The sequence below is a fragment of the Tachyglossus aculeatus genome, chromosome 9 (assembly GCF_015852505.1).
Source record: "Tachyglossus aculeatus isolate mTacAcu1 chromosome 9, mTacAcu1.pri, whole genome shotgun sequence".
NCBI classification, from domain to species: domain Eukaryota; kingdom Metazoa; phylum Chordata; class Mammalia; order Monotremata; family Tachyglossidae; genus Tachyglossus; species Tachyglossus aculeatus.
In genome coordinates, this window is record NC_052074.1 from 27,671,051 (window position 1) to 27,684,094 (window position 13,044).

At 43.7% G+C, this 13,044-nt stretch overlaps 1 protein-coding gene across 1 annotated transcript in view; it reads left to right on the forward strand.

Annotated features, from left to right (window-relative positions):
- Positions 1 to 259: 259 nt before the first annotated feature.
- Positions 260 to 13,044, forward strand: part of LOC119932121 — a 55,242-nt gene continuing 42,457 nt past the window's right edge. The window contains exon 1 of the mRNA XM_038750986.1: positions 260 to 305. Coding sequence (XP_038606914.1) covers positions 299 to 305 — 7 coding nt within the window. The 5' untranslated portion in view covers positions 260 to 298. The remainder of the gene's footprint in view (positions 306 to 13,044) is intronic.

The following is a 13,044-nucleotide window of genomic DNA, read 5'->3' on the forward strand; positions in this document are numbered from 1 at the left end:
AGCAAAGGAAAACTTGAAAGCAAGCATTTTTCTCCTGGAAAAGAAACAGGATTCATAGTTTTCCTCAGGAAGAGGCAGGAAGCCCCAATACTTCAGTTACTTAAAAAAAGACTGGCTGACAGACACCCTCTCCACCACCCGCATCTGTTCCGGATGAAGGTGGTGAATTGAGATCACTGATTACCTGAGGCCATTTTGGCACTGGAGATTGCTACAAAACACCCCCTGCTCTACTGTCCTCCTTCATCCTTCCAACCTTGGTCTTCCCTCTTCTGATCTGGATTGGTGAGCTCCCGAGATGGCAGGTGGGTACGGTTGTTTATTTTATTTTATTTTTTCTAGCTGCCTTATTGACTTAAACCTAGCAAGGACAAAGCACCCAGGAATGCACCTTAGAGCGTCATCCTGAATTGGCAGGGAAAGAACTTAATGACCCCAGAGGTCTTTTCCAGCTCTAATTTCTATGATTCACTAATTTGCTGTGTTGCACTCAAGTTTGTCCATGAATTTGGAGTTCAAGAAAGATGCAGTGCAAATTGCCTAAGGTGATGAGAAGGCTGGAGAGGCGGTTGGGGCAGCATAAGCCTTGCAGTGGAAGTTAAACATAGGCAGGGTTTTTAAAAGAGCCAGAGGCTTCCTTTTGGAGTTAGCACATTTTAAAGGTGGGGTAGGGAGAATTCCAGGCCCTCTCTTTTGCAACTCCATGACTAGACCTTTGTTATATCCCTAGCAGAGTTGCTTATCTGAATTAGAATTTCCCCAGGGCTGTTGGATGTAGGTAGGGCTAGCTCACAAAGGCTCCTGCCATTTCTTTATCGCTTTTGATGTGGGTGGCATTGTGGGAAGGCCAGAGATCTGTTGATGTGCAGTAAGGTCCTTTTCTTTTGAGTAGGTTGCTCGTGGAAAGGGATCATGGAAATGGGATTCTGGAATCTCGTTTGCTACTTCATTTAAGTGCTTTTATTTCTATATGAAGTCCTTTGTGGAACCTCGTTTGCTACTTCATTTAAGTGCCTTTATTTCTCTATGAAGTCCTTTGTGTCTTTGTAACGTCTCAACCTTTCCTTCTTAGCAATGCAATCTAGGGATGAACTGGAGGTAGCTGAGTAAGGGTTGTCTGGATTATCTCCCATGTTGCAAGGTTGCCAGTTCTTCAGGAAACCAAGAACAGGACAAGAAGATGAACAACAGAAGTATCTTGGGAGACAGATGAGAGTTGGATGAAAGAGAGGCAGAGGAGGGAGCTGGGATAGGGAAGTGAGGCCAAGGCAGGAAAGGTAAAGAGCAGATTGTGTTAATTGTGGGAGCAGAGAAGAACACAAGAAGCACCATGTTAGAGACTTGAGTGCGCTGATGATCCTGGGTTGGAATGGCTTAGCTAGCATAATTGGAATTGGCATTTGTTCATTCAATCACATTTATTGAGTGCTTACTGTGTGCAGAGCACTGTACTAAGTGCTTGGGAGAGTCCAATACAACAATAAACAGACATATTCCCTGCCCACAAAGAGCTTACAGTCTAGAGGAGGGGGAGGAGCACTATTTGCATTCAAGTGATTTTTATCACTGTCGTATTTACTGGGCACTTACCGTTTGCAGAGCACTGACTAAATGCTAGGAAGAGCACAATATAAGAGTTGATGGATAGACAAGTTCCCTGACCACGAGGAATTTATAATCTAGAGAGTTTCTGAGGAGTTTTTTCTGATGTTTGTTGGGGTCCTCTCCCATCTGTGGAGACACCGTTGTTGAGCTACCATTGTTAAACAGATTTTGTTTTTTTACAAATCTGTATTTAGGGACCCACACACAACCCTGCCTCTCTACCTCAGTGGGTGTGAAGTACTGAAATGTCAGCTCCAGAAGGCTTAACCAACTCAATCAATCAGTTAATTGTATTTATTTAGCACTTATTGTATGCAGAGCACTGTACTAGCCACTTGAGACTACAATATAACAGTTGGTAGATATGTTCCCTGCCTTCAACTGGGAAAGTATTAAGGTAGGATCAGTAATAGGGAATTTGATCATGCTTTTCACTTCAAAGACCAAGCTGGTTAAAGCGAAAAGATTCTACATGAATTGTGAAAACAGGAGTGAAATTCTGGGTCAATCCAAGCCACACAATGGTCATTTCTGTCAGCCCTAGAAGCAATGCAGATAGGTCAGAAAAATCACCAACTCTATACAGTGTACCCTAATGTGTACATTCAGTAAATCAATGGTATTTATTGAGCACTTCCTGTGAGCAGAGCACTGTATTAAGCACTTGGGAAAGTACAATACAATAGAATTAGTAGCTCTGTTTCCTGCCCACAAGGAATTTACAGTATTAGTGGGGGAGACTGACATTAAAATGAATTACAGTTAGGAGAAGAAACAGAATAGAGGGATAGGTAGAAAAGTGCTGAAAGATGGGATGAGTATATCACAGTCCTTAAGGGGTACAAAGACCCCCATGCATAGATGATGTAGATGACTGAGATATAAAGCTCAAGAGAATATGCATAAATGCTTTTGGGGCCAATTCGGGGAAAGACATGTAAAGTGAGGACCTCCATGGATAGCGTTTGTGGTTGCCAGACACCTGTATGTCATGAACACAAATTGCCATAAAGTACGTTCTCTGCTGTTGTAGTGGTTCAGCATGCACAGTAGGAGCAAGTGCAAATTGGCTATATAGCCAAGAACAAAGATAACATTGCCAAAGAAAGGAAAATGGAAATCTTGGAAATACCCATTCGATATCTCTCCTCTTCCAATTATCCAGCCTTCACCAGAATCTTACTAAATCAGGAGTGACTTGAAATGACACCCCAGTTGGGAACAAACTCAGAATATTCTCAGGATTTACCACTTCCTTTCCCTCTGCCGGCGCTTGAATATGCTAAGAATACTAAATCGTCATTTGCATCACATTTGCCGATCGTGAGAGAGTATTCGATTCCAGAATTTCAACAATGCTACATTAATGAATTCTACATCTAGAGATGGCAGGAAGAAATGAACTGCAATTGCCTAATAGAAATCACTGATTTCTCTTTTTGGCAATCCCTGACCTGGAGTGGGAAGTTAATTATGTTCTGAGGTGACCGGGGCTCAGGGGAGGGGAAGGGCTCTTGGCTACCCAGAGTTCAGGGGAGTGGATGAGGTTTGGTATAAAAGCAGCATGGATAGGGCACGGGCCTGGGAGTTGGAAGCTCATGGCTTCTAATCCCACCTCCGCCACTTGTCTGATGCATGACCTTGGGCAAGTCACTTCACTTCTCTGTGCCTCAGTTACCTCATCTTTAAAATGGGGCTTGAAACTGTGAGTCCTATGTGGGACAGGGACTGTGTCTGACCCGATTTGCTTGTATCCTCCCCTGTGCTTAGTACAATGCCTGGCACATAGTAAGTGCTTAATGAATACCATCATTATTATGTTTTCCCATATCTCTGGGGATAGAAAACCCAGCTTGGGGGTTGGGAGAAGACAGCTGACATAATAATAATTAATAATAATAATATTTGTTAAGCACTTGCTATGTGCCAAGCATTTTTCTAAATGCTGGAGTAGATACAAGTTAATCAGGTTGGAGACAGGCCCTGTCCCACATGGGGCTCACACTCTTTATCTTCATTTTCCAGATGAGGTAACCGAGGCCCAGAGACCTTAAGTGACTTGCTCAAGATCACACAGCTGACAAGTGGCCGAGCTGAGATTACTCTTCTGGTCTAAATGTATTCAACCAACCCACTGAGGCAAGCCACTTCATCCTCCAAACCACCTTGGTTTACCTCCGTCTGTCTTCTAACCATCTTTCTTCATCCACTTATGTCTTCCTTTCCTCTTTGTTCTCCATCGCCAATGCCCTCTCAGTCCAAACCTGCTTTGCTTGACCCCATTTGTAACCCCCACCCATCTCCAGCAGTTTGATCCTGGACTGAGAACAGTGGATTGTGCTGGGGCAGGGATTGTGCAAAGCAGGTTTGGGGATTGGGAATTGTTGGAGTGTGGGCAAAAGTTGGTAGTCTGTTTCCCTTCCCTCCACTCTGAGACTGCAGGACCCCACTTAATCAGGGTTTGGAATCCAGCCATATCAAGGCAGGGGATTTAGTTTAGAATTCAGCAGGACTTAGAATCCGGGGAGGAAACCTGAATACCTTGTACCATCCCCCACGCCCCTATTTTTAGGTTTCCTTTAATCCACATGGGCCCTGCGCTATATTGCAGCCATTTCTGGGGAGGATTAAAGCCAAATGGTCTCTGCAGATTTTCACTGCGTTCTCTTAGTATTTGGTTTTTCCTGCCTCTCTTCCATTTCCGCTGTTCTCCTGAGAGGAATGTCCAGGACCTACAGGAACAACCAAATGCTAATGTTCTGACAGAAAACCTTTGTTGGAATATTTTCCTTTACAGTCCAACTTCCATTCACCTAGCTCTTCGCTCAGTTGGCTCTAGAAGTGAGACCCTTTCATAGTTTTTCATAACAAAACCCCCATTTCTGATTTAAAATGAAAACACCCACACAGAGCCCATCCCCTTTTCATTTTGAGCATCGGGACACGTGTGTGTGTGTGTGTGTGTGTGTGTGTGTGTGTGTGTGTGTGTGTGTGTGTGTGTGTTGTGTGTGTGGGGGGAAGCCCATTATCCTTCTTATTTTAATTTGAAACGACTCTGGTTTAACTGTTCAGCCTCAGCTGAAAATAGCCTGCTGGGCAGAAACCAGTGTGTTTCAGGATCCAGAATGTTAAAAGCTCAGCAGTTAAAATAATCACCTCCCCTGTTTTCACTGAATGTTCTTGAACAAAGAAAAAACATAAAACGGGATCAGAATGAGGAGGAGGAATGCCTCAAGAAAGGCTACAGAACTTCGCATTACTATTCTGGCATCGATACAGGAGAAATGAAATGATTGGCAGAGGTATGTTTATAGCTGTTACATGGGAACCTCTAATCCCTGTTAAATCTCCTGAGAAACAGCCAATCATCACAACATCTCACAGGCTGACAGCGTCTGACTGGAAACACAGTAACCAGGAAGCTACACTTTAAGAAAATGTTGAACTGTATCCTATTAACTAATAAAATGCTAATTTTAGGAACCTTTTTTCCCTGCAGAATTCCACTTTCGCTACTTAAGAAAGCCTCCATAGTAAAAGTCTAGGTCAGAGTTTAGAAACACTTTTCAGGTCCGACGTTAATTTCCTATCACTGAAACGATTAACTCCTTGCTCTTTGGGGCAAGCAGTAACCTTCTTGGTCGGGGGAGCAAACAAGTAGCTGTCAGAAAATCAGAGAGGGATGAGGAACATGGGATCGAATGCCCCGCTCAGAACACTTCTGGATGAGGGGGAGTTGGAGTTTCAAATCTGATTCAGACCTAGGTTCCCTCTCTGTGGACAATCAGTTCTCTATTGACGCCAAGCCCTTGTGAGATATGGAAGTATTCTTTCAAGGTAGGGAAACTGAAACGACCAATTGTTTTTGGAAATTTACCTTCAGTCTCTAGCGTAAACAGCAGCCTTGAAATCCAGAGCCATGAGTTCTAACCTTCCTTTCATGAATATTTGGCTAAGAGACCTTGTCCAGTCCTCTGAACGTCTGTCTCGCCCTCTAGACTGTAAGCTTGTCATGGGCAGGGAATATGTCCCTTTATTGTTATATTGTACTCTCCCAAGTGCTTAGTACACTGCTTTGCACACAAGAAGAGCTCAATAAATATGACTGACTGACTGACAGGATTGCCCATATCCATTGAATAAGGAGGCACTTAATAGGATCCTGGCAATATTCCACTTCAGGGTCCTTTTTTGGTGAGCCTGGAAAATCCTAGCTAGAGTCACTTTTACTTTACCCCTGCCCCTTTCCCCCCCTTACAAAAAGAAGAGGTTCTTCCTTGTGAGTTCAGTGAAAGCTCACCGTGAGCAGGGAATGTGTCTGTTTATTGTTGTATCGTATTCATTCATTCAATCGTATTTACTGAGTGCTTACTGTGTGCAGAGCACTGTACTAAGCGCTTGGGAAGTACAAGTTGGCAACATATAGAGACGGTCCCTACCCAACAGTGGGCTCACAGTCTAGAAGGGGGAGACATACAACAAAACAAAACATATTAACAAAATAAAATAAATAGAATAAATGTGTACAAATAAAATAAATAAATAGTACTCTCCCAAGTGCTTAGTACAGTGTTCTGCACACAGCAAGCACTCAATAAATGAGGATATGTCTGGTCACTCAGACCCACCCATGAAGGTGTGGCTGCCCTCCATCTTAGATTCAATTCCATTTGACATGGAGCCACAGCAGGGCAAAGAGAGAGCCAATTGAGTATACTCTCACCCCAAGCCAGTATCTGAGAGATAGTGTTGCAAAGCTTTGTAACCTAATGGAAAGAGCACAGGATTGAGACTCTGCCACATGCCTGTTGTGTGACCTGGGCAAGTTACTTAATTAAGAAGTAGCATGGCCTAGTGGCAAGAGCATGGGCCTAGGAATCCGAGGGCCTGGGTTCTAATCCCAGCTCCGCCATTTGTCTGCTGTGTGACCTTGGACAAGTCACTTAATTTATCTGTGCCTCAATTTCCTCAACTGTAAAGTAGGGATTAACTACCTGTTCTCTCTCCTACTTAGAGGGACTGGGTCTGACCTCATTAACTTGTACCTGCCCTAGCGCTTACAACAGCGTTTGACATATAGTAAGCGCTCAACAAATATCATAAAAAACCTGTTGTATGCTTCAGTTTCCTCATCTTAAAATGGGGATTAAATACTGAATATCCCTCCCTCTTAGGCCATGAGCCCTGTGCTCTGATCATACTGTATCATCCCCAGGGCTTTGCCTAGTGTTTAACACATAGTAAATGTTTAACAAGTACGGCAGTTATTATTACTAGGCTTAGCTTTTCCTCCACTTAGTCAAGGAAAGAAAGCAGTGAGGAGGAGATAAGGAGAGGGAGATGGGGAGAATACATTAAATGGGAGAGAAGAGGGAGTTGTGGGAGTGGAAATGATGAGAGAAGAAAATGAGAAGGATGAAAGAAGAGGAATCAGTGCACAGTTCTCTGTGGCTCACTTTTTTTAGGGCATTTGTTAAGCACTTACTATGTGTCAAACGCCATTCTAAGCACTGGGGTAGGTAAAAATTAATTAGGTCAGATACAGTCCCTGACCTGTATGGGGCTTACAGTCTAAATAAGTGTTGTGCTCTGCACACAGTAAGCGCTCAATAAATATGATTGATTGATTGATTGATTGTGAGGCAGGAAGACAGTGAGCATTGTGTTCTGTATACTGCATTACATCTTCCCTCCTCCTTGTGACTACTGGATTCTGATGATGACTGGATTCCCCCTCAAGACCAGAAGCTTGTTGTGGGCAGGGAATTTGTCAGTTTATTGTATATTGTACTTTCCCAAGCGCTTAGTACAGTGCTCTGCACACAGTAAGAGCTCAATAAATATGATTGGTCATTTGATTCTGAGGGTCAGTTATTGCTGCCTTGAGTGAGACAGCATAGAAAGAGCTGTAGGGAGGATCTACTCCCAGCTCCACCAATTGTATCCCGGCTCCACTAATTGCCAGCTGTGTGACTTTGGGCAAGTCACTTAACTTCTCTGTGCCTCAGTTCCCTCATCTGTAAAATGGGGATTAAGACTGTGAGCCCCCTGTGGGACAACCTAATCACCTTGTAACCTCCCCAGTGCTTAGAACAGTGCTTTGCACATAGTAAGTGCTTTATAAAATGCCATCATTATTATCTACCCTTCTTCCGAAACTGTTTTGGAGTTATGGCTCCCAGAAAGATTGTGGCTGCTGTCTGCCGAGCCTATTTGTTCTTTGTGGCTCAGCCACTTAATCACAGAAGCTGCCCAGAAAGAAACAGAAGCAGACCAGATTAACCTGGAATTGCACAGGGGGTTGAAAGTGGAGGAGGAAAGAACTTTTGGATTAAAAAAAACAAAACCCAAAACCCACAAGACAGTGTGTGGTGAAGCAGAGCCAGAATGAAGGTGTAGCAACTAAGTGAGTGCTTGGAGAGAGGTTTCTGACACCTCCCTGTTCCTGCTGATTCCTCTTATTCTTAGTAATAACAATAATAATAATGATAATAATTATGGCACTTTGTTAAGCACTTATTATGTGCCAAACACTGTTTTAAGTGCTGGGGTAGATACAGGTTAATCAGGTTAGAAACAGTCTCTGTCCCACATGGGGCTCAACCCTCTTAATCCCCATTTGACAGATGAGGTAACTGAGGCACAGAGAAGTGAAGTGTTTTGCCCAAGGTCACACAGCAGACATGTGGTGGAGCCGGAATTAGAACCCAGGCCCTTCTGACTCCAAGGCCCATGCTCTATTAACTATGCTATGCTACTTCTCCCACTACCCTCTTCCGCTAGGTGAAATGTAGGTGAAATGCCTTTGGGATCTGTAGAATGGAAGTTTCAGGGCAAAGAGGTTCTTAGGCCCACCCCACGAGTCTGTCTTTAAAGAAATGATGGCATTTCTTGCAAATTCAAAATTCCCTCTCCCCCAACCCAGTCCTGGATTTTATTTTTGAACCTCCAAATATCTCCCCAATACACATTTGTGCTACCAGAGTGAGACTTTCTGGAGACTCCAGAAATACCAGAAAATTCACCAAAATCATAACAACCATAGAAAGCAACAATAAACCTTTTGCCGCATGAAACCTTCGAATCCCCCTGCTGTTACTTTGATTGGTTTAGAATTTCCCTTACCTCAGGCAGATTAAAAAACTAGAAAAGCCCACCTAGGTTGAGTTATAAAAATAATAGTTTCATTTCTCACCTATAATGTGTTATGCATAAACCCTTCCTACACCTTTTCCCCAATTTAAAGGTCCTGCATATTTTGGGTTGGATGATACACATCTGTGGTAGAAGGAAGAGGTACTTGAAGGTGAAAATTATTTTTTTTTAGTAAAGGCTGTAGCTAAGCCAGTTAAATTTGAATGTGTTCTCCAAGAGTGCTGGTTTTATATTGCCAGCAGAGAGTTTGAAAGAGAGAAAAAAGGTGAATATAACTTTGGTTTTTTATGGTATTTGTGATATGCTTACTATGTACAAGACACTGTACTAAGCACTGGGGTAGATACAAGCTAACCAGGTTGGATAGAGTCCATATTCCACAATGGTCTCACAGGCTAAATCCCCATTTTTACAGATGAACTGAGTCCCAGAGAAGTTAAGTGACTTGCCCAAAGTCACACAGCAGACAAGCGGAGGATCCAGGATTAGAACCCAGAATTTTGTGTTTGGGGCATCAGTGATGGGAAATCATTCCTCTTTAGGAGCATAGAGCAAACCTGCACCTGGAAAGTTTCAACCAGGGCTGGCTTCAAACAATAAGCGAAGTAAGCAACTGCCTAATGACACCGTACAGTGGGGTAGCTGCATGGGGTTTCCTCGAAGTAGAGTTTCGGAGCCAACCTACCCAAAGGCACTGGATTGCGGGGTGGCAGCAACATGGTAGTGAGGCAGAGAAATGCTGTCCTGCAAAATCTTGCTTATGATGCTTTTGTGTTATGTTGATAAAGCACAGGCCTGGGAGCCAAAAGATCTGGGTTCTGATCCTGGTTCTGCCTCCTGCCTATGTAACCTTGGGAAAATCACTTGACTCCCATGTGCCTCAGTTTCTTTATCTACAGAATGGGGATTTAATACCTGTTTTTTCTCCTACTTAGATTCTGAGCCTCATATGGGACCTGATTATCTTGTATCTGCCCAGACCATGGTACAGTGTTTGACACCTAGTAAGCACTTAAAAAATCCCACAGTTATTATCTTTATTATTACACAAACATATAGCAAGCTCCCAGAGGGCAGGGATTGTGTCTACCAGCTTAACTGTATTGTATTTTCTAGATTATAAACTCCCTGAGGGACAGGGATCCTACCTAATTCCCACCATGTAGTCTTTCCCAAAATTTACTAGACTGTTCAGAACACATTTGATGCTTAATTACTATTACTACTACTACTCTTATTATATTCTCCGAAGCACTTAGTACGGTACTCTCCACACAGTAAGCACTCAGTTAATACCATTGATTGGCTGATTGGATGAAGAGTATGGCAAGTGGTTGTTTATGTCTTGTGTTGGGGCTATCGAATGTCTGAACCGGGACTTGGCCTGGATTATCAGTAAATGATATTTTTTGAGCACTTACTGTGTACTAAGCACTTACTTTATCCTTACCCTAAGCACTTACCCTGGATTACCCTGGTTCCACAGGCAACACAGAGATTTCCTTGACCTCCCAGCCTTCTGTCTCTCCTGACTCCAGTCCATACTTCACTCTACTGCCCGGATCACTTTTCTACAGGAAACACTCAGGCCATGTTTCCCTACTCCTCAAGAACCTCCAGTCATTGCCCATCCACCTCTGCATCAAACAAAAACTCCTCACCATTGGCTTTGAAGTGCCAGTCACCTTGAACTCTCCTACCTCACCTTGCTACTCTCTGACTACAACCCAGCCCGCACACTTTGCTTCTCTAATGCTAACCTTCTCACTGTACATATTTATTACTCTATTTATTTATTTATTTTACTTGTACATATCTATTCTATTTCATTTTGTTAGTATGTTTGGTTTTGTTCTCTGTCTCCCCCTTTTAGACTGTGAGCCCACTGTTGGGTAGGGACCGTCTCTATATGTTTCCAACTTGTACTTCCCAAGCACTTAGTACAGTGCTCTGCACACAGTAAGTGCTCAATAAATACGATTGATTGATTGATTGATTGTACTTTGATCTCATCTATCTCACCACTGACCTCTTGCCCACCTCCTACTTCTAGCCTGGAATGTCCTCCCTCCTTATATCCGACAGACAATTACTTTCCCCACCTTCAAAGCCTTACTTAAGGGCACATCTCTTCCAAGAGGATTTCCCCGAGTAAATCCTCTTTTCCTTTTCTTCAGCTCCCCTCTGAGTCACCCTGACTTGCTCCCTTTATTCATTCCCCCTCCTAGCCCCACGGCACTTGGTACGTATCTGTAATGTATTTATTTATAGGGACCGTCTTTATATGTTGCCAAGTTGTAATAATGATGGCACTGTTCTAAGTGCTGGGGAGGATACAAGGTGATCAGGTTGTCCCATGTGGGGCTCACAGTCTTAATCCCCATTTTACAGATGAGGTAACTGAGGCACAGAGAAGTGGAGTGACTTGCCCAAAGTCACACAGCTGACAAGCGGTGGAGCCGGGGTTTGAACCCATGACCTCTGACTCCCAAACCTGGGCTCTTTCCACTGAACCATGCTGCTTCTCTAACTTCCCAAGTGCTTAGTACAGTGCTCTACACACAGTAAGTGCTCAATAAATATGATTGAATGAATGTCAGTCTCCCCCTTTAATAATAATAACAATGGCATTTATTAAGCACTTACTATGTGCAAAGCACTGTTCTAAGTGTTGAGGAGGTTACAAGGTGATCAGGTTGTCCCACGTGGGGTTCACAGTCTTAATCCCCATTTTACAGATGAGTACCTGAGGCACAGAGAAGTTAAGTGATTTGCCCAAAATCACACAGCTGACAGTTGGCGGAGCTGGGATTCGAACCCATGACCTTTGACTCCAAAGCCCGGGCTCTTTCCACTGAGCCACGCTGCTTCTCTAGAATGTAAGAATTCTTCTTTGGAATGTAAGCTTGTTGTAGGTAGGGAATAGTCTGTTTATTGTTATATTGTACTCTCCCAAGTGCTTAATACAGTGCTCTGCACAAGTGCTCAATAAATATGACTGACTGACTGCTTCCTCTGCCTAGACCACATGGGCCTTTGGATGCAGGGTCAGTAAGCACTTTAAGGAGATGATCCAAGTAGCTCTTATCAGTGACTCCTGCTGTGGTCAGGCCGGAGGTCAGAATACTGTAGGGGTGAAAGGCACTGACATGAGTGCCACTCCTTCGGGCATCTCTAACGTGGTTCTCCGACTAATAATAATAATTACTGTACTTGTTAAGCGCTTACCGTGAGCCAAGTACTGTTCTAAGTGCTGAAGTAGATACAAATTAATCAGGCTGGACACAGTCCCTGTCTGACATGGGGCTCACATTCTTAATCCCCATTTTATAGATGAGGTAATTGAAGCCTAGAGAAGTGAAATGACTTGCCCAGGGTCACACAGCAGGCATGTGGCAGAGCCGGGATTAGAAGCCAGAAACTTCTGACTCCCAGACGCACGCTCTATCCACTAAGCCACATTTATTACTGCTTCCTGTGATCCTAGATAGTCTCAACCCATGGGATTAGGAGTCCCTACCATTTAAATACTTCTGACTTCCTAGACATACCTTGCCCAGTGGAAAATCCTGAAAATAACAGGATTTCCTTCAAACCTGAAACTCTCTGACTCAGAGAAGTGCTATAATTACTGAACAAGATTAAGAAAGTCAGAATAATCTGGCTCCAGGCCAAAAAGGAAGCCCTGACTCACCTTCTTGGGAACTCCATAATCAGGTGCATAAGAGCTCTGACTGTGCTGTAAATCCCAGCAGACCCAATCAAGGTCTACACAATTCTACTCCTTTCTACAGGATGGAGCCATCACTTGGGAGGGGCAACGTGGCCTAGTGGAAATAGCACTAGCCTGGGAGGACCTGGGTTCTAATCCCACTCCTCCACCTGCCTGCTGTGTGACCTTGGACAAATCACTTAACTGCTCTGTGCCTCAGTTTCCTCACTTATACAAATGGGGGATTAAATCCTAGTCTCTTCTACCTAGACTGTAAGCCTCCATGTGGGACAGGGACTGGGTCCAAACTGATAACCTTGTATCTACCCCAGCACTTAGAACAGTTCTTGGCACATAGTAAGTGCTTAATGAATACCATAATTATCATTATTATCACTTCAGACTCCCTGCACAGATGACTGTGACAGGCCAGTGCTTCTCGTTTGCCACCAGAGCTCTCAGCAGATGGGTGGAAGGCATGGCCCAATTCCTATGTATGAGCAACTATTTTATGGCATATTAAGCCCCATTCTCAACTCATTGGACAGAACATGGCCCGGGCAGGAGGAGAT